Source organism: Podarcis bocagei, assembly GCF_964188305.1.
Source record: "Podarcis bocagei genome assembly, chromosome: 5".
Classification (NCBI taxonomy): domain Eukaryota; kingdom Metazoa; phylum Chordata; class Lepidosauria; order Squamata; family Lacertidae; genus Podarcis; species Podarcis bocagei.
The window spans coordinates 48997562-49017975 of record NC_138129.1 but is presented as its reverse complement, the minus strand read 5'-3'; the positions used below and the strand labels follow the sequence as shown (position 1 = coordinate 49017975).

General features: G+C 45.0%; 1 protein-coding gene across 1 annotated transcript in view; it reads right to left on the bottom strand.

Moving 5' to 3' along the window:
- Positions 1-1668: 1668 nt before the first annotated feature.
- LOC308587222 (chemokine-like protein TAFA-5) overlaps positions 1669-20414 on the bottom strand; it is a 30746-nt gene continuing 12000 nt past the window's right edge. Inside the window, exons 5-6 of the mRNA XM_081194618.1 lie at positions 16136-16263; positions 1669-4299 (exon numbers count right to left, since the gene is read on the bottom strand). Coding sequence (XP_081050744.1) covers positions 4291-4299; positions 16136-16263 — 137 coding nt within the window. The 3' untranslated portion in view covers positions 1669-4290. The remainder of the gene's footprint in view (positions 4300-16135; positions 16264-20414) is intronic.

Below are 20414 nucleotides of genomic sequence, written 5' to 3'. Positions count from 1 at the left end.
TTCTCACCAGTACTGTGTTTTATGGATAATTAATGGCTCCCAGGATCCTGTGTGTCCAGACTGCAAGCAACCTCTCTGTTGTTTAAATGGATTCTTTAAGAGGGCCTCACGTAGAACATCTTCAAATGGTGCTGTGATAATGAGAGAGACTGTTGTATGTGGAAATCCAATCAATGGTAATTAGGCCAAGACATGAATTAGTGCCTTGGAGACTTGGTCTCTCTCTGCACTCTGATTGCATGGAGGTGGGCAAAGCAGAATAGGCAGGTATTTAACTATTGCTGGCTAGACACATACATATTCCATTTACTTGGACATTTGCCCAGATTAAGAAAAATATGTTGTTGTTCGTTTCAATTGCATTGCTTGGCTTTTTCCAATCTGTAGGGTGTTAATGTTTGCTGGTATTCATGAAAGTCATTTCTCTGAGCAGAGTATCATCCACAATACCATGAGAAATGAATTTTGCACAACAGGAAGGGAGAGAAAGGTATTGAGCCTCGGGCATTTGAAATCATGGGGCTTGAATCTTGCTTTATTACATCACTCTTCACATAAAAGACCTGTTAGGTCAGACCAAATGCCTACCTAAACCAACAACTGGTCTCCTAAAATGGTCCATCAGATGCATTTGGGATTCCCAGCAGCAGGGAATGAATGAAATAGCCCCTCCCACTGTAGTAGCTCCCCATAAAGTGATATTTTGAGGCATCTTGGAAAGTAGGCTCACTAGGAGCCAGGATGCAGGATGCTTCCACAAATCGAGTTAGTTTTCAAAGATCTCTGTCCTTTGAGTAAACACAGTGGGTTGAGTACTCATTCTCTTCAACTGCTCTCAGGACCACTCAGTACACAAATTTATTTTCCTCCCCTGCACTAGAAGGAGAGCATACCATATATGAATCCTCCCCTTAATCTGATGACTAGGAACCCCCATCCCTTTCTTACAGTGACTCTCTTCCAAGTATGGCAGGAAAGTGGGTGAACGCCCCACATTTTCCAAGTAACATTAGATCCCTCAAGTGCCTATGTAACAGAACATTTACCACAAACAAGTACAATGGTTGTCTCCCATGGGATTCCACTTCCTGTGTGTCATATACCAATCCTTCCACAGGTGTGTGAAAGGTACGCTCTTGCATTTTATTTTTTGTTTCTGTGCCCAGCGACAAATTGTTGCATGTTTCCCACATGGGATTCCTCCTCTGAAAACTGCAGATCCTGGGTTTTTCCTTTTTCCTTTAACCCTTTTCAAGTATTCATTACCTGTGTGGGTAACACATGAAGGGGACCACAATGACACACATGACAGCAATGTCTCCCAGCTGATGTGATCAGCTCAGTCGGATGGGGACATGTAGGATTTCCTCCAAAGGGAGAGAGACCCAGATTGGTCAGGATTCTCATTCCTGTAAAAAGATGAAACCTACAGCCAGGTTTCAATTATCTGTTGGCTGGCAGACATCAATTGCAAATGCCTCATTATCAAAGGGACAGGACTAGCTGGCCCCTTCACTTTCAAAAATGAATGCCTGGATACTGTTTTTTAAAAAATAAACGCTGAATGTGCACATTGATACCCCTACACCTCCCACTGTCTGGGTGCTATAGTTTTTACCACTGAACGTACACAGATGCAAAAAACCAGGAAGGATGGGGAGTGTCCTTGTTGACTAATAAAGTTAGAATTTTATTTCCTTACCTTTTTCTCTTTTTTGACATCACAAATTTTGGAAATTTATTACAGTGGAAAAGGCCCTTGCAACGTAAGAGTTCAACTCACAGTGAGACCAGAAAAGGTGGGGAGGGATGCTGGGATGAGAGCAGACCCCCCAACCTTTGATATTTACAGGTGAGGGAGAAATTCTCAAATTGTCGATCAGTGCCAACCAATGGGGCTTGGAAAATTTTAAATGTTTTGTTGAGTCACCAGAAGAGGGTGATGGTAGAAATGAAGAAGTACAACATGTTGCACTTCTAGGCGAAGGGAAGAATTGAAATCAACAGGGCAGATAGTGCATTAAGAAAAAAGGAAAACCAACAGTGAGTCTCCGGATAAAAACTAATGACAGCCTTGAACTAATGGCAAGAGACTCTTGTTCTTCTCCAACTGGGCATATGTGTTGATTCAGGGATGAGGAACTTGTGGCACTCCAGGTGTTACTGCACTACAACTCCCATCATCCATGACCATTGTCTATTCTGGCTGGGACTGAAAGGAGTCCAATGACATCTTGAGGGTCACAGGTTCTCGACCCGTATTGTTAGTCTCTGCATTTTGAACTGCTCTAGTTTTCTTGCTGTAGCTCTATCAATCACTGATCAGGTCTTATTGTCTCTTATTATGTGTTGATTGGTTGTTCCTAGGTAGAATTCCTATTTCTGCTTAGGCCTGTTTTCTGCAGAAAGTCTTCTTCTGGCCTTCTGTCTTGCCAACTCACCCACCCCATCTCTTTTACCTCAGACCATTTGATTAAGCCTTCCATTCACCCACCCCCACAGCTGTGTATTTGATCATCTGCATTTACTATTGTTGCCAGTCAAGGTGAAGACAGAATTTAGCTGGCTGGGTTAACACACAAGCCAGAACAACTTGCTATCATTTGCCTGGTGAGACTTGGGCTAATTGACCCCGACTGCTGTGATATGTCAAAGTCAAGGAAAGGAGAGCCCATGGTTTACCATGCAGGCTCAAGGTATTAAATTACACCCCCCACCACCACAAAAAAGAGGCAAAGCCATGATTAGAACTGGAGTGTATAGTGGAACATAGCTATAATCACCCTAGGATGCTACTGGGCCTTGCTGTGGTTAGCATTACAAGCATCTGGAGAATGGTGGACCACAGCTATCTCCCCTGTGACTTGGATTCTTCCTGACACTGGCAAACCACAAATAGCTGTACCAATCCCCTAGCTGTTGGTTGATAGTGCAAAGGGCAGGCTGGGGTGGACCAGGACTGGTGTGGATGGCCCAGGCTAGCAATTAGGACAAGGTCTCTGCCTTAATCTCAACCTTTGGTTTGTGGTAGTTTCTCTTCCACTTCCAGTTTAGTACTAGAGCCCAAATCAATCATGGGAGAAACTGCAACCTGGATGCTTTAATTCCTATATAGCATAGCTTGAAGAAACAAGTGCTGCAGTTAAGAGTTCAAACATTGAAGAGGGATCTCTTTCAAAGGCCCAGGGCTGCAATATGCCTGGCAAAAAAACAACCACTTCAGAGATTTCCAAGGCTGTCCAAACGGGTTGAACTAGTCTGAGGGGGGAAATTGGATGGGAGTTTTATGCTTTTCTAAAACCAGTCATGAATGAATATCTTTTTCCAGTCAGAATGCATGAACAATGGCATGTAGCTAATCATATTAAATCAATTCTGCTCAGATTTTGAGCTTGCTCCCATTTAGTGGTGAAGGGCAATGTTTGGGCAGGTGCCATGAGTAAATGGAGATAAATAAGAAGCTGTAAACACAAAAGGAAGAGGAAAACTCATTAAATACACACATTTGTTTTTCTGTCCGGGTTATTTACCCTGTCATTTCACAAGGACCTTTCTTTCTTTCTTTCTTTCTTTCTTTCTTTCTTTCTTTCTTTCTTTCTTTCTTTCTTTCTTTCTTTCACACAGTATGCCCCATGCCTTTGGTGAACTTCCTCCCCTATGTAGGCAGAGAAGGCCACAGTCAGGAGTGGCAGCCATGACGCGTACCATTCCCCCCCCCCATCTCCTCATCTCCATTGGATTTGGGGGAGGGAGGGGGAGAGAACGAACAAGTGAAAGGAAGAGGCACAGGGAAAAAGAGAACATTTTCTTCACAGCAACTGGAGAACATCCCAGACTCTTAGCAACTGCCTCAGTCTGTCACAGCCATATGTCTGAAGGAGGCAGCCATTCCCCAAATCCAAGAGGCCTGTAGAAATCTTGAGTACCAAGTGGCACAAATCCTCTGTTGTCATTTCGAGGGGGGAGAAATCTAGGGAAAACTGCATTTCATATTTAGAAACCCACAAAATAAGCCAGAAATAGTTATATTTGCTATGGGGAAGAAAGGGAAAGAAAAAAAGTGGAGGAAATCTCACAGGTACAACCCCAATATACTCTGTTGGTAGCCTTTGTGTTCCATGTTCAGGCACAAGAAGAAATACAGTTGGCATGGGCCCCAATTCATGGGGATGAATCCATGTTGAAGAAGCTGGTCGCTCCCTTTCCCCCAAGATGACTTGATCGCTGAACTGCTGCATCAGTGTGCAGGAAGTAGAGAAGCTGCTCTCATGGGCAGGTGCACCATGGCTGTCAGGAGACCTAGAGAAGAAGAAGCCATAAAGGGATTGGGTATATTGTATTGTATAATCTCTTGGAGTTATAGTTTGCCTCAGGCAACAGGCTTTCACACAAAACCTTGTACATGTGTACTAAAGACAGCTTGTACCTGTGTCCAGTGTAACATGTGAACAAGCCTAGGAGATATCAGAAGTCGCAGCATTACTTTGTACAAGTCAGTCAGCACAGACAATGCTCTCGATCAACCTATTGTCTTTTCTCTCTGCATTCCCAGTTTTTCAGATTGTTCTACCTCAGCCAGGCAGCTCCATGAGCCAACTGGGAGCTCCTGGAAGCTCAAGGGGAACATTGATACCCTCCACTGAACAAAAGCCAAACCAAGTGTTTCGCAAAACAAAATCAGAGTATGTGCCTTTGAATGCAAATATTCAGTAGTACAACTCTTCAAATGTTAATTCCACATGCCATAGATCCTATGGCATGATGTTCCACCTCAAAGGTTTAATTTTGATGTACCATTTGATTAACACTGCACCTCAAACTCGACTAAATTTAAAATTAAAAAGGGCATAATGTCACATTACATAAATGACGAAATTGGCTGTGTGCTGTGGTGCAGGTGTCACAATGCCCTCTCCCCTGCCCTCAGGTCTTGTATTTAATTTTTGTAAGGCCACAACTTGCTTGCCAAGTGCATCATTAGCACAGCATGGGGGTAGGGCACCTCAGGTCCAAGGGCCAAATGCAGAGTGCTGTGGCACTAAGACCTCTCCTCAGGCCCCACTCCCTCACTGATCCTGCTTCACACACTGCTTTTGCCTGGCTGGACTGCTGTGGCCTTGAATTCTGCTGAGGCCTTTTGCTTGTCTGAATGGAAGATACCAAGGGCTGTGTGAGTGTACATGTAAAAACTAGCCCCCGTTCATTTGTTGTGCACACCGCTGACATGTGGTCTTTGGAAGGCTGCCTGGAAGAGAACACAGCTCTCCGTTTGAAACAGGTTCCTTACTCCTGATGTAACATGTAGCTAGGTCCCATTCTTGTTCTATGGGACCAGTTCCCTCCTCCTGTTCACTACAAACAGGCCGACACCAGTAGGCTCTTTGGATGTTCAGTTTTACGAGCCCAGACATTTAACACAAGTGACATTCAAACATGACCGTGGAACACATGAATGGGTGCGCTGAGATGTGACAGAGGTTTGACGGACACTTTGTGTCCAGTATATCTGAAGGAGTGCCTCCACCCCCATCGTTCTACCCAGACACTGAGGTCCAGCGCTGAAGGCCTTCTGGTGGTTCCCTCACTGTGAGAAGCCAAGTTACAGGGAACCAGGCAGAGGGCCTTCTTGGTAGTGGCACCCACCCTGTGGAACGCCCTCCCACCAGATGTCAAAGAGAAGAACAACTACCAGACTTTTAGAAGACATCTGAAGGCAGCCCTCTTTAGGGAAGCTTTTAATGTTTAACAGATTACTGTATTTTAATACAGTGGTGCCTCGCAAGACGAAATTAATTTGTTCCGCGAGTTTTTTCATCTAGTGAATTTTTCGTCTTGCGAAGCACAGTGTCGGAAAAGTTCTGGAAAAGCTTCAAAAATCACTAAAAACCTCAAAAAAGGCTACCACACCGCGTTCTATGAGTTGCTCCTCGAAGTCAAATCGCAACTGTATTAGCGGTGTTAAGAAAAAGGAAACAAACTTGCAAAAAACGCAAGACGTTTTCGTCTTGCGAAGCAAGCCCATAGGGAAATTCGTCTTGCGAAGCAGCTCAAAAATCGCAAAACCCTTTCGTCTAGCGAGTTTTTCGTCTTGCGAGGCATTCGTCTTGCGGGGCAGCACTGTACTTTGTTGGAAGCCACCCAGATGGGCAGTGTATAAATTATTATTATTATTATTATTATTATTATTATTATTATTATTATTATTAAAAATAATAATTTTTGAGCCTCGGCTCAAGAGCACAGACAAAACCGGCTAAGGAATTCCTATCTTTCCCAGCCCCTTGTGAATTCTGGACGTTCAGCTGTGTACGAAGGTGCAGTGGAAGGTGGCCCATGCACCGACCTACGCCTAATCAGCTTGCCTTTATCCTGTTAAGTCCCACTGACATGTGCCACACTCGCAGGTGGCAGATCGTAACAGCTTTAAGCACATTCGCTCCGGATTTTCCTCCTTAATCTCACCCTCGGCTTTTTCCTTTGGGTTGGAGAATGATATGCAAGAGTTTGGGAGCTGTGGAAAAGGAGGAGGGAGCAAGCGTTTTCCCCAGAGGACTAGATTAGTACGAATTCTTCCACAGGAAAGAAAGAAAAGTAGGAGTCACTTATTCACAATTTTTGCAGAGTTCAGTAGAAACCCGACTGATTTTTTTGGTATGGGCATTAACATTTCTATCAGACCTGCCCTAAGAGAAACCTCAATTCCCCATTATGGGGATGATTCCAGGATGAAGTAGAAACGCTGCCCTCATTCTCTGTTCTGTGAGCTTTTCAAAGTGCTGCCTCATAAAATGTTAGTTTCTATAGAAGGAAAGTGAACACAATTTACAGAGTGGAGGCTGTGCATGGCTCCCAATATGGAAGGTTCAGGAGGTGCACTCTTCCTGCTTACAAACCTTCTTGCAAAAGGCCACAACCAGGTGGATTACACTTTAAAGTAAGAACATAAAAATAGCCTGCTGGCTCAGGCCAGTGGTCCCTCTGCTCCAGCATCCTGTTCGCACAGTGGCTCCTCAGATGCCTGTGGAAAGCCTGTAAGATGGACATGGCAGCAGTCTCCCCTCCTATGGTTCCCATCAACTAGTATTCAGAAGCATTGCTTCTTCAAACTGTGGAGGCCCAGCACAGCCATCATGGGTAGTAACCTTTGACAGCCCCCTCCTCCATGAATTTGTCCGGCCCTCTTTTAAAGCCATATACGTTGGTGGTCATCATTGCCTCTTGCAGGAGAGACATAGCTGTCAACTTACAGATTTGAAAATAAGGGACCGGCAGCCTTAAAAATAAGGGACCAGCAGCCAAAATAAGGGATTTTAGTTAACCAGCTGAAATACCAAGTTAAAAGGGACCAGATAATTTGGGAGAGCAGCACCAGTTTTTAGCCCTTCGTTTCCAGAGGTTGCTGCTCAAGACACCAGCTGATGAAACACTGCAATTAAATAACTACAAGCAGCAACCACTTTTCGCGCAAAATGAAGTCCAAGCTACGAAGATGCTGCTGCAGTTCGGTATCTTTTCTCTCGTTCTCCATCTGCAGCTCTCAATTCCATCAGGCGGGGCGGGAGGAAGTGGGGGGGGGATAGCGCCTGAAGTAAACCCGCAGATAAGACCATCTATGCTAGTCTACCACTACAAATCTATGGGAGAAACACTTGTGGTCCTTCCCTTGTAGCCCTTGGAACACCTGCCCGCGCCTCCGCCTCCGCCTCCTCCTCTCTCTGAACTGCTTTCTCTATGGTTGACCTTGCTCTCCTCTCAAGGCTCCTCAGCAATTCATAGGCCACGCCAGGCTGCCCATCTCATCCGGGTCCTTCGGCGGCACAGCCGCAGTATGGCCGAGCAGAAGCAGGAGCGGCGGCGGCGGGCAGAGCGGAGGCCCCAGGCAGAGATGCTCAGTTCGGCAGCCGTGAGGAGGATGGCGGCGGAAGGGCCTGAGGCTCCCACCAGATTTAAGGGACATACATCAATAAGGGACAGAAGCGGGACATGGCGCTGGGATAAGGGACTGTCCTTCCAAATAAGGGATGCTTGACAGCTATGAGGAGAGAGTTCCATACTTTATCTGTCACAAATCTTCCACCATACAGCTTCATTTGATGTCCGCAAGTCCTAGTGTCATGAGGGAGGAAATGTTCCTCTGCCCAGCTACTCAGCGCCATGTTTAATTTTACGAGCTTCATTCATGTTGCCTCTTACTTGACTTTTCTCCAAGCTGAAAAGTCCCAAATGCTGCAACCTTTCTTCATAGGAGAGATCCCCTTGATCATCGGGGCTGCCCTTTTCTGAACCTTTTCCAATGAGGTGCTTTTTTTTCTTTTGCAGGGTTCTGTGTTTCCCCTGATTTCTACATAAATGATTCAGTGGCAAAAATGTGCAAACCCCACATTGTCAACCAGCTTGCATGAATATTTAATAATGCAAAATAAGAGCCGGGGCGATCGGGACGGGATTTGCCAAATCTGCGATTGTGTTTGATAAATATGGATGAGTCTCTCCGCTCCTCACACACCCCTCCTCCATCATCCCCTGTCCCGAAAGCCCAAGGTGGATTTATCTCCCCTTATCAGCCGGAGAATTACATGTGGGGTCTCAATGCATGGATGAGGCAGTGGCATTGGGAGGAAAGGTTTAGATTTGTTAGGCACTAGGGAACTTCTGGGGAGAGACTGAGCCTGCACAAGAGAGGCAGGTTCCGCCTGAACAGCAATGGAACCAGACTGCTGGTGTTTTCATATCCAAAAGGCTGCAGAGCATCTTCTAGGAAGATATCTGAAAGGAAGCTGCCAGGAGGTGGGGGACCATCTGGTTCAGGATGTTACTTGTCCCTTGAGGGTAATGGTGTCAATGTTTCAGGTCATGGAAGAAAGGGAGAGGATAGATCCTGGCAAAGGCCATACAGGAAGAAATGACAGCCGGCCAGGCCAAAGAGTTGTGGGTGAAAATTGCACATGAAAATGATGTATGGAGAGGGACATAATGTTCTGTTTATGAAACAATGCTAGCTGGAGGCTTCCAGGGCAAGATGGGGGAAGTGGAGGGCTTGATGCTAAATGGGAACATAAAGAGGGTGGATGTTTCAGAAACCCAGTGGGACAAAGGGAAATCAGATGTCCCCAGGATGCAGAAAAACTGAGGAGGGGGATATTGGGAGTGATGTTCCTCTATGCGTGAAAGAGGGCACTTTAAAACTAAACTAGAAAACGTAAAAGGAATAAACTCTTCCGCTGAATCACTGTGTGTGGAAACTTTAGGGTCTATAAAATAATTTGGTGCTGGGGAGTAAACATACAACTCTGAGCAAGCTCTGGGAGAGATCTTGATGGAGAAAGAAATCAAGAGAGGTAGCCAAAGGAGGAAAAGGTTGGAATACTGGGTGGTTTTAACTTTCCATACGTGGAATGGGTGCAAATGCACATACAAGTCATAACATTTGTAAATATGGCAAAGCCTTAGAACACACTGCAATCCTATGTCCCATAGGAGGGTATCCTAAGGGGAATGCATCAGATCTCCTTCCGCAATAAAAGAGCTCTGTGTCAGAAAGGGAGATCAGATGTCAGATTCTCAGATTCCCTACCAACATGAAAACATCCAGGACACTGGCCCTACCGACATACCAGCTTCAACATCAGTTGAAGGGTCTGGCAGAGAGGACCGGCAAATGTTCCGAAAGATCCATAGTCTTCTCAGCCTCACCTGCAAAATGACCTCCCATATTTCTAATGGGAGGGAAATTGTTTTAAAAAGTCAGGCAAAAGGACAAAACACAAGAGTGCTTTTCCAATCTCCCTCCTTCCCTGCTGCTGAGAACCTGGCAGGGTTTTGAATAAGGTTATATCCACACCATGCATTTAAAACACACTTATATCACTTTAAGAGTTGTGGCTTCTCCCAGAGATTTCTGGAAACTGTAGCTTATTAAGGTCTCCTGGGGCCTTTCAGCACCCTTAACAAGCTACATTTCACAGGATTCTTTGGGGGAAGCCATGACTCTTAAAGTGGATTGCAGTTGTACCTTAGAAGTCGAACGGAATCTGTTCCGGAAGTCCATTCGACTTCCAAAACATTCCGAAACCAAATCACTGCTTCTGATTGGCTGTAGGCAGCTCCAGCAGCCAATCAGAAGCCCCTTCGGACATTCGGCTTCCAAAAATAGTTCGCAAACAGAACAGCCACTTCCAGGTTTGCGGCGTTCGGGAGCCAAAACGTTCGAGAACTAAGCTGTTCGAAAACCAAGGAACGGCAGTACTTCAAATGAATGGCACAGATGTCATGTGACCTAAGGCAGTCAAAATTGTCTTTAGCTCCCTTCTCAAACCTGAGGAGCCTTAGTCATAGAATGGACTGCAGGGGAGGTGACACTGGGCATATCAGACTGACTGGGAAGACTGAACACATTGCAATCAAATGCAACAGATATGGTTATGAGGAGAAAGTTGTCCAGGAAATCCAACAGTTACATTTCATTTTAAAAGAGAAAACGTTTTTTTAAAAAAGGAGATTAAACAGGAGGAGGTTGAATTAGAGAGTCAAGAGGGTCAAATCCCTTCAGGGAGTTATTTAAAACCACAACAATAAAAGCTCAGTTAGAATGTATACCACAGAACATGAGAGTGACTAATAAGTCCGACAGAATGCCAGCAGAATTAATGAGCAGAGTCAAGGAAGCTTTAAAAGACAAGAAGGCTTCTTTTAAAAAGCGGGTCTTGCCCAATGAGAATAAAAGAAACTCTCTGGGAAAAAACAAATTTAAGTTGACAATAAGGCAAGCAAGCAAGCAAAAAAAAAAAAAGTATTAGTGCACCATATTGTTAAAAACAATATGTCAGTGATTAAAACATCTTTAAACGCATCAGAAGGGTGAAACTAGCCAGGAGGCAGTCAGGCCGTTAAGAGGACAAAGATGTGAAAGGAATTACTGGAGGAGGATGAAACTGAATGCATTCTTTGTGTTGGTCTTCATGGGAAGATGTTGGATAGACACCTAAACACACTTTTTCTGGGCAGGAAATAGGAAGCAACAAGAGATTAAGTCCTTCCGCTGATTCACATTATTTTTTAAAAAAAATCAACATCACAGTATTGACAGCATCCACCAGAGAGTTCTGAAATAACTCAAATGTGAAATAATTGTTCTTATTTATATAATACCATGATATAAATGCGCATGCCACTTCACCAAGAACAGGTTTTGAAAAGCCCCTGCTTCCAACGGGCATAAAATCTAGAAAGAGAGATATATATGGGGACAGCAGAGGAAATGGGTAAAGAAAGCACTATATTGAAAAACAGGCATGTAGGCAAGGAGGAATATTTGATTATTTTAATTGCATATACTTAGGCTGTGCAAAGACAATGTGGTTTGTAATAGGTACTGGTGACTGTAGCTCTGTGAGGGGTAAACCACATTTCCTCTCTCTGTCTCTGTCTCTTTATATATATATATTTGCTGGGTAAAGTGTATCAAAAGGCAGTGAAAATGATTAACAGGTTGGAGCACATTTCCTTCAAAGAAATGGCAATGTGTTTCGATGTTTTGTTTTGTTTTTAGGATGAAGAAAGGCAATGAGGTGTAAGAGGTAAAAAGGTAAAGGACCCCTGGATGGTTAAGTCCAGTCGAATTAGACTATGGGGTGCAACGCTCATCTCCACTTTCAGGCTGAGGGAGCTGGTGTCTGGGGACAGCAGAGGCTCACAAAATTATGTGTGAGGAAGAAAAAGTGGAGAGAGTTTCTTATTTATTGAACATAATAGAAGAACTCCAGGTTACCCAACTGAATTGATTGATGGCCAATTCAGACAAAAAGAATGCACTTCCTTCATACAACACTTAACATAGAATGGCTCCCATTACTGATGGCTTTAGTGCAATCCTAACCCTGATTGCACCGATGTGGCTTTACTGCCCTGTCTGCAGACTTGCTCAGCTTGTCAGCCAGGGTGGAAGGTAGGGGTGCAGGCAAATCACTGCCCTAGGCTGGAGCTGGCAAAATCACTGGGCCCATATCAGCCCCAATGCTATTACATGATGGAAGCAGGGCCAGCTTAGGACCCAACCAATCAGCCTTGCCTCTCCCCACCCCAAAAGCTTGTTTTCTTATCTCCATAATGTTCAGACACATGCACCCACATTGCAATATCATCGTGCTATATATTTCTCCACACCCCCCCCACTGTGTGTGGCAGCATGGAACAGGGAAATGCACAACATGCTTGCATCATAATATGGGTGTGTGAGAACTTGAGGTGGGGCTGCCATTTTCCATGGCAGCCCTGGATCAAGTATGATGCCTAACTTCTGCCCTAAGCATTGCACTGGGGGAAGGAAGAATTTCAGCAGATGTGAAACGTGGCCGGGGGGAGGCCAGCGGGGGAAGTTGCATCTGGTGCAATTTCTTCTGCGCCATTATTTACAGGTGCAGAAGCCCTCCTGGCAGCTGGTCTTGGCAGCCCAGCTGATGCCCAGAGCAAAACGTACATGGGAGGCAAACGGGCTTGGCCTGGCAATGCCCATCTCCGCTCTTCTGTGGGGAGCATCGCTCACCTCCCTCTAAACCTCGAAGCCTCTGGGATTAATAAAATATCCCAGTGCGCTTCTGAAGCAACCTCCAGCTCCCCATTCATTGTTATTCACTTACTGAGCTGACTGCAGCACGGGCTGCTGGGCCTCGCACATCCAGTAGCCTGCCAGCTGCTCCTGGATCCGTGTGATCATCTGGGAGGGTGCTGCTAAAGGAGCATTCAGCTCCGATGCCTTTTGAATAAGAAATCAACTGGCACACACCCCTCTTCTTCCTGGGTGCACTCTTGACCCTACGTCCCTTCCCACGTCAGGTGGTGGAAGACAGCCAAGCAGCTCTGCTCAAAAGCCAGCTCCAGAGAGGCTGGGAGAGCATGAAATAGGCCAGCCATGGCTGCAAAGGCCCCAAACGTAGGAAAGTGGAACTGGAGGCATCACAAGTTTCTTGGCAGGCCTCAGCTCTAGAATGGTAGCAGGGGGGAAACAGGTTTTCAAGTGAAACGTCAAGTTTCTCCACTACCCAACATCCGCAAAAAGCACTGCTATGCTGTTCTGATGTGCCTGTTCCCCAAAACTACTAGAAAAGGGTGAATAACCCAAATTACAATCCACACGCTCTCCTGTAGTTAACAGGGTGGCTTCAGATGTTCCAGGAAAAATGTTTTTAAGCTTTAAGCCACCTTTGTGAATGTGGCGTATGAAGAAGTGGTTCTCCAGCATCACCACACCTCCGCTTCCCCAGATTTCTGAAGGGCAGCAACCCTGGGCTTGACCGTGTCATTGTTCCCCATCAGCACTGAATCCCCACGGGGGGGGGGGAGGAACCACTTCCTGTGTCATTTCTGATATAGAAGGGACATGCTCTGAATTGCCATGAACTGAAATAAGAAGTAGAAGGTGGTCTGCAATGACATTTGTGCAACTCAGTTAAGATAACCATCCATCCCTGACCTCTTCTTGGTGCCTGCTCAAGACATTCTTATTTAGACAAATCTACCCAGATGTTTAGAAAGTTTGTGTGAGTTTTTAATTTGAGTCTATTCTCGCTTTCACTGTCTGCTTTAAATTAAGGTTGCAAGTTTTTAAAGTTTTTTATTGTTTTATCTTTTCTGTAAACCGCTTTGAGTTTTTTTCTACAATCAAGTGGTATACAAATTTTACAAAACAAACAAACAAACCTGCCATTCCTGACCTACAGAGGTTGCCAAATTTCATGGGTGACCTTGGGCTAGTCCCTCTCATTAGGTCTTACCTTTGCAAGGTTGCTGTGAAGATAAAATGTGGGAGGGGAGCAAGACATGGATGCCACCCTATGCATCTTGAAGCAATGGCAACACAAAATCCTAACACCCACCCTGATGGGACCTACAACAGGATATTGCTGTGCAGAATAATCTTTTCCGCATTTCAGCCATGGCCTCCTCCCCATACTCCATTCTTTTTCCTCTCCCATCCCCCATGGTTTTCCATTGGCTGTCTCTCCCTTCACTCCCCTGCTAATGGTCAGTCATTCTTCCACAACCTTAGCATGCTTAGTCTTCATTAGGTTTTTGGGGTGGGGGGATGCCCTTCCCACTTAAGGTCCCCCTCCCATGTTTTTTGCACATTTGTGAACTCTGCTATTCCCCTGACCCTGCTTGTTCTTTCCCTCTTGTGTATGACTGGTCCCACTGCAGCTACATTCAGAACAGCACTCGCAGTCTGAACATGGGCAATAGGAGGAACAGCCACCATAAAACACAGACAGGTGGAAGGAGAGATGCAGCAGTTGCACTCGCAGCCCGCTCCTTCTTTCATCTTCTTCCCCCACCTGTTAGACCAGCAGTCGGAGAAGGAGATTAATGAGAGAGACCAGGAAAGCAACGGCGGCGTGGGAGGTGCCTTAAAGCACTCTAAAGCATGGGCGCGGTCTTCAGGCTGGAGCCTGGCAAACTGAACAGAGGGAGAGTGGCTGGAGTTTCCCTTAGGAATAAAGAAGAACTGGCTTTAACTATGATGCACATTCATTTTTCCTGAAGCCACACTGCAGCACACCCAGCACAAAGCCAAGGCAGTAATCCGGGACTCTTACAATTCTGCTGTTAATTTGCAAGGAGGAAAAAATGGAGCTCCTTTGTTTTGCAGGCCTTATTACTCCCTCTCTGCACTGCCAAGAGCTTTGTTTAAGATCCACCCAAATCCATCTCTACCTGTCTAGGCAGCAGTCGTTTTAAAGGGCCCTCAGAGAGCACGATCCCTCCTGCGCCTGCGGTGAACTCAACAAAACAAATTGCTTGATGTGGGTCCCTGCAAGTGAGTTATATTAATAGCTGGCAAAGCCCTCGTGCGTGGCCCATGTACCAACTCTATTAGCAAGGCTGATTCCCCACAGGCAGAAGGGGCAGGCGATGCCTCCCTGTGCTCACAGGATAAATGGGAAGAAAAACAGCACCGCATATTCTGCCGAAGCTGAGCGTCGCTTCAGGCATCCTCTGCTTCCCAGCATTTCCCCCCTTGTTCCATTGCGATGGCACATATAGTGACCCCCTCCCTCCAAAACAGCCCTCTGGATATGGTGTTTTGAAGGCTAATATTCTCAAAAATCTAGATGGTAAGCCACATCCCATTTTTGAACTAGTTCAAAGAATGCAGGTGGGAATAAATGCATCCCAGCCTCGCCTCTGACATCCCATCCCCGCCAGCCACACCCAAGACAAGATGGATGGAGATTCTTCATCTATTTGCCAGCATGTGCTTAGGAACCCTCCTTGTGGCTGGGAACCCTGGCTGGGCATGGTTCTGGATCACAGAAACCTTCTGAGCATCTTCAGCCAAATGCATATGTAATCTTCCTTCAGACAATGTGGGAAGGAAAGGAGATGTTGAGGGCAGGCCAGTCCGATATCCCCTCCACTATTTCTTCCCTACCAGGAGTGCTGGTGAAATTTGCTATGAGCTGGCCAAGCCTCTAACTCAGGGGTCAGCAAACTTTTTCAGCAGGGGGCTGATCCACTCTCCCTCAGACCTTGTGGGGGGCCAGACTATATTTTGGGGGGGAAAGAAGAACGAATTCCTATTCCCCACAAATAACCCAGAGATGCATTTTAAATAAAAGCACACATTCTACTCATGTAAAAACATGCTGATTCCCGGACCATCTGCGGGCTGGATTGAGAAGGCAATTGGGCCGCATCCAGCCCCTGGGCCTTAGTTTGCCTACCCATGCTCTAACTGGCCTGTAGTCTTGCTTGCAGGATTTCCCCATACCTTGGTACCAAGAATCAGATTACATCCCTATTCTCCATGCAATCTTAGGATGACAGAAAAGGGCTACACTACAGGGTCTGGATACAAAGAACAGGAACAGACCTCGCCTTGTGGTATTTCTGCACAGCTGGTACCTACAGAATTGCTCTAGGCAGAACACGGTTGCTGCAGCCAGTACAGATCTGCCATGGGCCGAAAAGAAGTTTTTTTGGCTCACAAGCTGCTTCTCTCTTTTCACAAGATGCCCTCTAGCAAGAATCCTGCCCCTGCTATGGGCAACTTCCTCCCTCCCTCCTTCCCTCCCTTCCCACGGCTCAGTCCCCAAAGGAGGAAGTTGGTTTTGCTCAGCGACTCCTAGGGCAGTTTGCTTACCGTGACTGTTTTTATTCGCCCCAGTTGCCGAGTGCAGCTCCAGCCTGAACGGTTTATTAACAAAGTGCACTGCTCCCCATCATCGCAAGGCTCCATTCCGCACCACTGTTTGTTGACAATGATCTGGGCTGCCGAACGTAGCCAGGGAGGTAAGGAGGAAGGAAAGTATGGAGAGAGAGAGAGAGAGAGAGAGGCAAAAAGGGACAAAAATTAAGCACAGGTTTAACAAGAACCATGGATAAAACGTGAGATTTGGGCTTTTTCATATGTCAATTTCATAGTGCAATTCTTTACTTATTTTTATATTTATATCCCACCTTTTCTCCAAAGAGCTCAAAGGGGCGTTCCCTCTCTATTTTTATCCTCCCCACATTGCTGTTCGGCTGAGAGATTGTGACACATGAGCTTCATGGCTGAGTGGGGATTCAAGTGCTGCTCTCCCATGTTGCAGGCCAACACTCTAACCATTGTGCTACACTGCACCACGATTAAGGTGCAGTTAACCAACTGCCCTCCCAAATGAGTATGTTTTCTCCCCACCAGCGAGATCACCTCCTCCATTTCATGGGAGTGGGATTCCACAAAACAGGTTAGCATGCCTGCACATACTAACTACTTACTTAAATAGAGTGAGGTTTACTTCTATATAAGCACGCATTACGTGGCACTGTTAAGACATACGGTATTTTGCTCATCATTGAGAAAGGCCCTTTGAAACAGAGTACTGGAAGAGGAAAAGGGGGAAACAGAGTGGAAATGAAAGCAAAGGAAGAGGGAAGGGGAAAAGGAAGAGTGGATCAAATCTATGAAGCTTTATGATGTGGTCATAACACCCCCTAACGTGAGAAAACAGGCCACCTGTGAGCTCAGAATAGCCTCATATTCGCCACATGTACCAAACACCCACCCACAGGCGGGGGACACCTTCCCACACACACATAGCAACACTAGGTAGCATGTCACTGTTGCACAATCTCAGCACATTACAACACAAGGTAACACATGCCCACACGCCAAAGCCTCAGGGAAGCTTCTTGTAAGGCCTTAAGGTCCAAGAGAGAATCCAGTGCATTTTTGTTTTGTTTTTACACAGTAGCTCCCAAAATATGATCAAGTAGCTTCCTAGAATGGGAAAGTAATGATTTTGTGGAGCCAAACCATTTCTGTGCAGTTCAAGACCAGGTTACCCTCAGTCTCAGAATCCAAAACACATGGCTAGTTCCCTGAGGTTTTCTTTTTTCTCCCCAGACAGGCCAAAGCTTTTCTGATCACTCTAGTTAATGGATATCAGCAACAGCAAGTGTATTCTCAGGACCCGCCCACTAGGTCCTATTCTCTCTCTCTCTCTCTCTCTCTCTCTCTCTCTCTCTCTCTCTCTCCCTCTCTCTCTCCCTCCCTCCCTCCCTCCCTCCCAGCTTATCCACATTTACCTTTCCTCTGCTCTTTCTAGTTTCTAGGCACAGCCTGCAATTTAAAGCTCTGTGTCCAAGCACACACCCCCTTTTCTTTTCTTTTTGCTCCAGAGCTTTCCCCATGGAAACCCACTCTTTAAAGCTCAATTGGAGCAAACTTCAATCCAAGTTGATGTTTGCTCAGCACAGAGCCTTAAGGTGCAGACTTCCGCCTGGAAAGGGCAGGGTAAAAGCTAAGTGTGGATAAACTCTGCTCCCCTCTCTCTTACTCTCTCCTTCAGAACTTTTGTTGTCCAGTGTTTTAAGTTACAATAAAGCCTCCACACAGATAGTGAGTGGCCCTTCTCCCAGAGATTGTCTCTGTCTCCTCAGATGCTCACAGCAGAGAAGAAGAAGCAGTGCTTCTTCAAACAATCTGATATCCCACCCGCTATAGTACACAGCCCATGAGGTTACCTAGCGATGGATGGAAAAGAAGGAAACAGTGAACAAGCGGAGCAACAGAATGAGAAGCAGAGAAGCTGCACACTCTTCTTTAGTTGCAGAGCTTTTAAAGAGATGGGCTTCCTCTTCAGGCGGGCACCTAGAAATGCTAAGCACCGATAACTGCTTTACAACAACATGCTTATCAGAAGAGGGCTTATGTATCTCCTCAGGGTCGGAGCTAAACATTATAAGTTAAGGGCCTTTGCAGATGATCTAGTACTTACTTTACAAGAGCCAGACACTAGTACAAAAAGGGTGTTGGAGTTAATTCAAGAATTTGGTCAAGTGGCCGGATTTAAACTGAACAAACAAAAGACTAAGGTTTTAGAAAAAAATTTAACAGCCGTGGAGAGGGAGAAGTTCCAGAATGAAACAGGTTTGACATTGGTTAAGAAGGTGAAATACCTAGGGGTTCATTTGACATCTAAGAATTTGAATTTGTATAAAGACAACTATGAGAAATGTTGGTCAGAAATTAAAAAAGATCTAGAAATATGGTCAAATTTGAAACTGTCAATGTTAGGCCGAATTGCAGTTGTTAAGATGAATGTATTGCCTAGAATGTTATTTTTGTTCCAAACATTGCAAATTCTTGACAAGATGGACTGTTTCAAGAGGTGGCAGAAGGACATTTCGAAATTTGTCTGGCAGGGCAAAAAGCCCAGGATAAAATTTAAAATATTAACGGATGCAAAGGAAAGAGGGGGATTTGCCCTGCCGGACTTAAAACTGTACTATGAATCAGCAGCATTTTGCTGGTTGAAAGAGTGGATGCTCCTCGAGAACACAGATATCTTGGATTTAGAAGGTTTTAATAATGCATTTGGTTGGCATGCATATTTATGGTACGATAAAATTAAGGTGCATAGGGCCTTTAAAAACCATATTGTTAGAAAAGCATTATATAATGTCTGGATAAGATACAAAGATCTATTGGAAAACAAAACCCCTAGATGGTTGTCACCCTTGGAGGCTAAGGCATTGAAAAAGCTCAATATGGAGGCCGAATGGCCAAAGTATTGGGAAATCTTGGAACAAGATGGAGATAAACTGAAGTTACAGAGTCATGAAAAATTGAAACCCAAAGTATGAGATTGGCTCCATTATTATCAAATAATGGAGGTGTATAAACAAGATAGGAAAATTGGCTTCCAGGTGGAGAAATCAAAATTAGAAACTGAACTGCTAGAACCCAATACTAAGAATTTGTCAAGAATGTATAACTTGCTGCTGAAATGGAATACACAAGACAAAACAGTTAAATCAGCTATGATTAAGTGGGCACAGGACATTGGTCATAACATCATGTTTGCTGACTGGGAATGGTTGTGGAACACCGGGATAAAATTTACGGCATGTAATGCCTTAAAGGAAAATATTATGAAAATGATCTACAGGTGGTACACAACCCCAGTCAAGCTAGCAAAGATTTACCATTTGCCTGATAATAAATGTTGGAAATGCAAAGAAACTGAAGGTACTTTTTATCACCTTTGGTGGACGTGCCCAAAGATTAAGGCTTTCTGGGAAATGATATATAATGAAATGAAAAAGGTACTTAAATGTACCTTTCCTAAGAGACCAGAGGCCTTTCTCTTGGGCATTGTCGGCCAATTGGTGTTAAAGAAAGACAGAACTTTTTTCCTGTATGCTACGACAGCAGCAAGAATACTCATCGCAAAGTATTGGAAGACACAAGACCTACCCACCTTGGAAGAATGGCAGATGAAAGTGATGGACTATATGACACTGGCTGAGATGACTGGCAGAATCCGTGATCGGGGGAAAGAGACGGCGGAAGAAGATTGGAAGAAATTTAAAATCTATCTTAAAAACTATTATAAAATTGAAGAATGCTAAAATGTCGAGGTGTTGAGAAAGAAAAGGGAATCACAGCGACATAAGATTAAGTTGAAGGAAAGATTAAGAGGACATATATTTGACAAAATTATTTAGAAGCTGCTGAAATAATTTTGGAAATTGGGATGCAGAAAGGGGAGGTATGGGGGAGTCCGAGAAATGAGGGTCATGAAAAAAGGTTATGAAATTATACATGTTTGTATGTCTTTTTATTTGTTTGTATTGTTTAAAAAATGTTGTAAAACCAATAAAAAATCTATATATATATAAAAAAATGTATCTCCTCAGAGTGAGAGGGGGCTCTTGAAGCACGCAGATGGAGCGGCACTGTACATCAGTCCAAACCCAAGGGTAAGGAGCCTTTCCCAGCCTGAGACCCACTTTCCCTTCTGGGCAACTTTCCTGAGGCAGCAGGCTAGTTGTGGGTGGGGCCAAAGGCAAAAGTGGGAAGCATGAGGCATTATCAAGGACACATTCCAGCCAGGCAAAAACACTCAGGGGGGTTGCAAAACAAGGTCAGT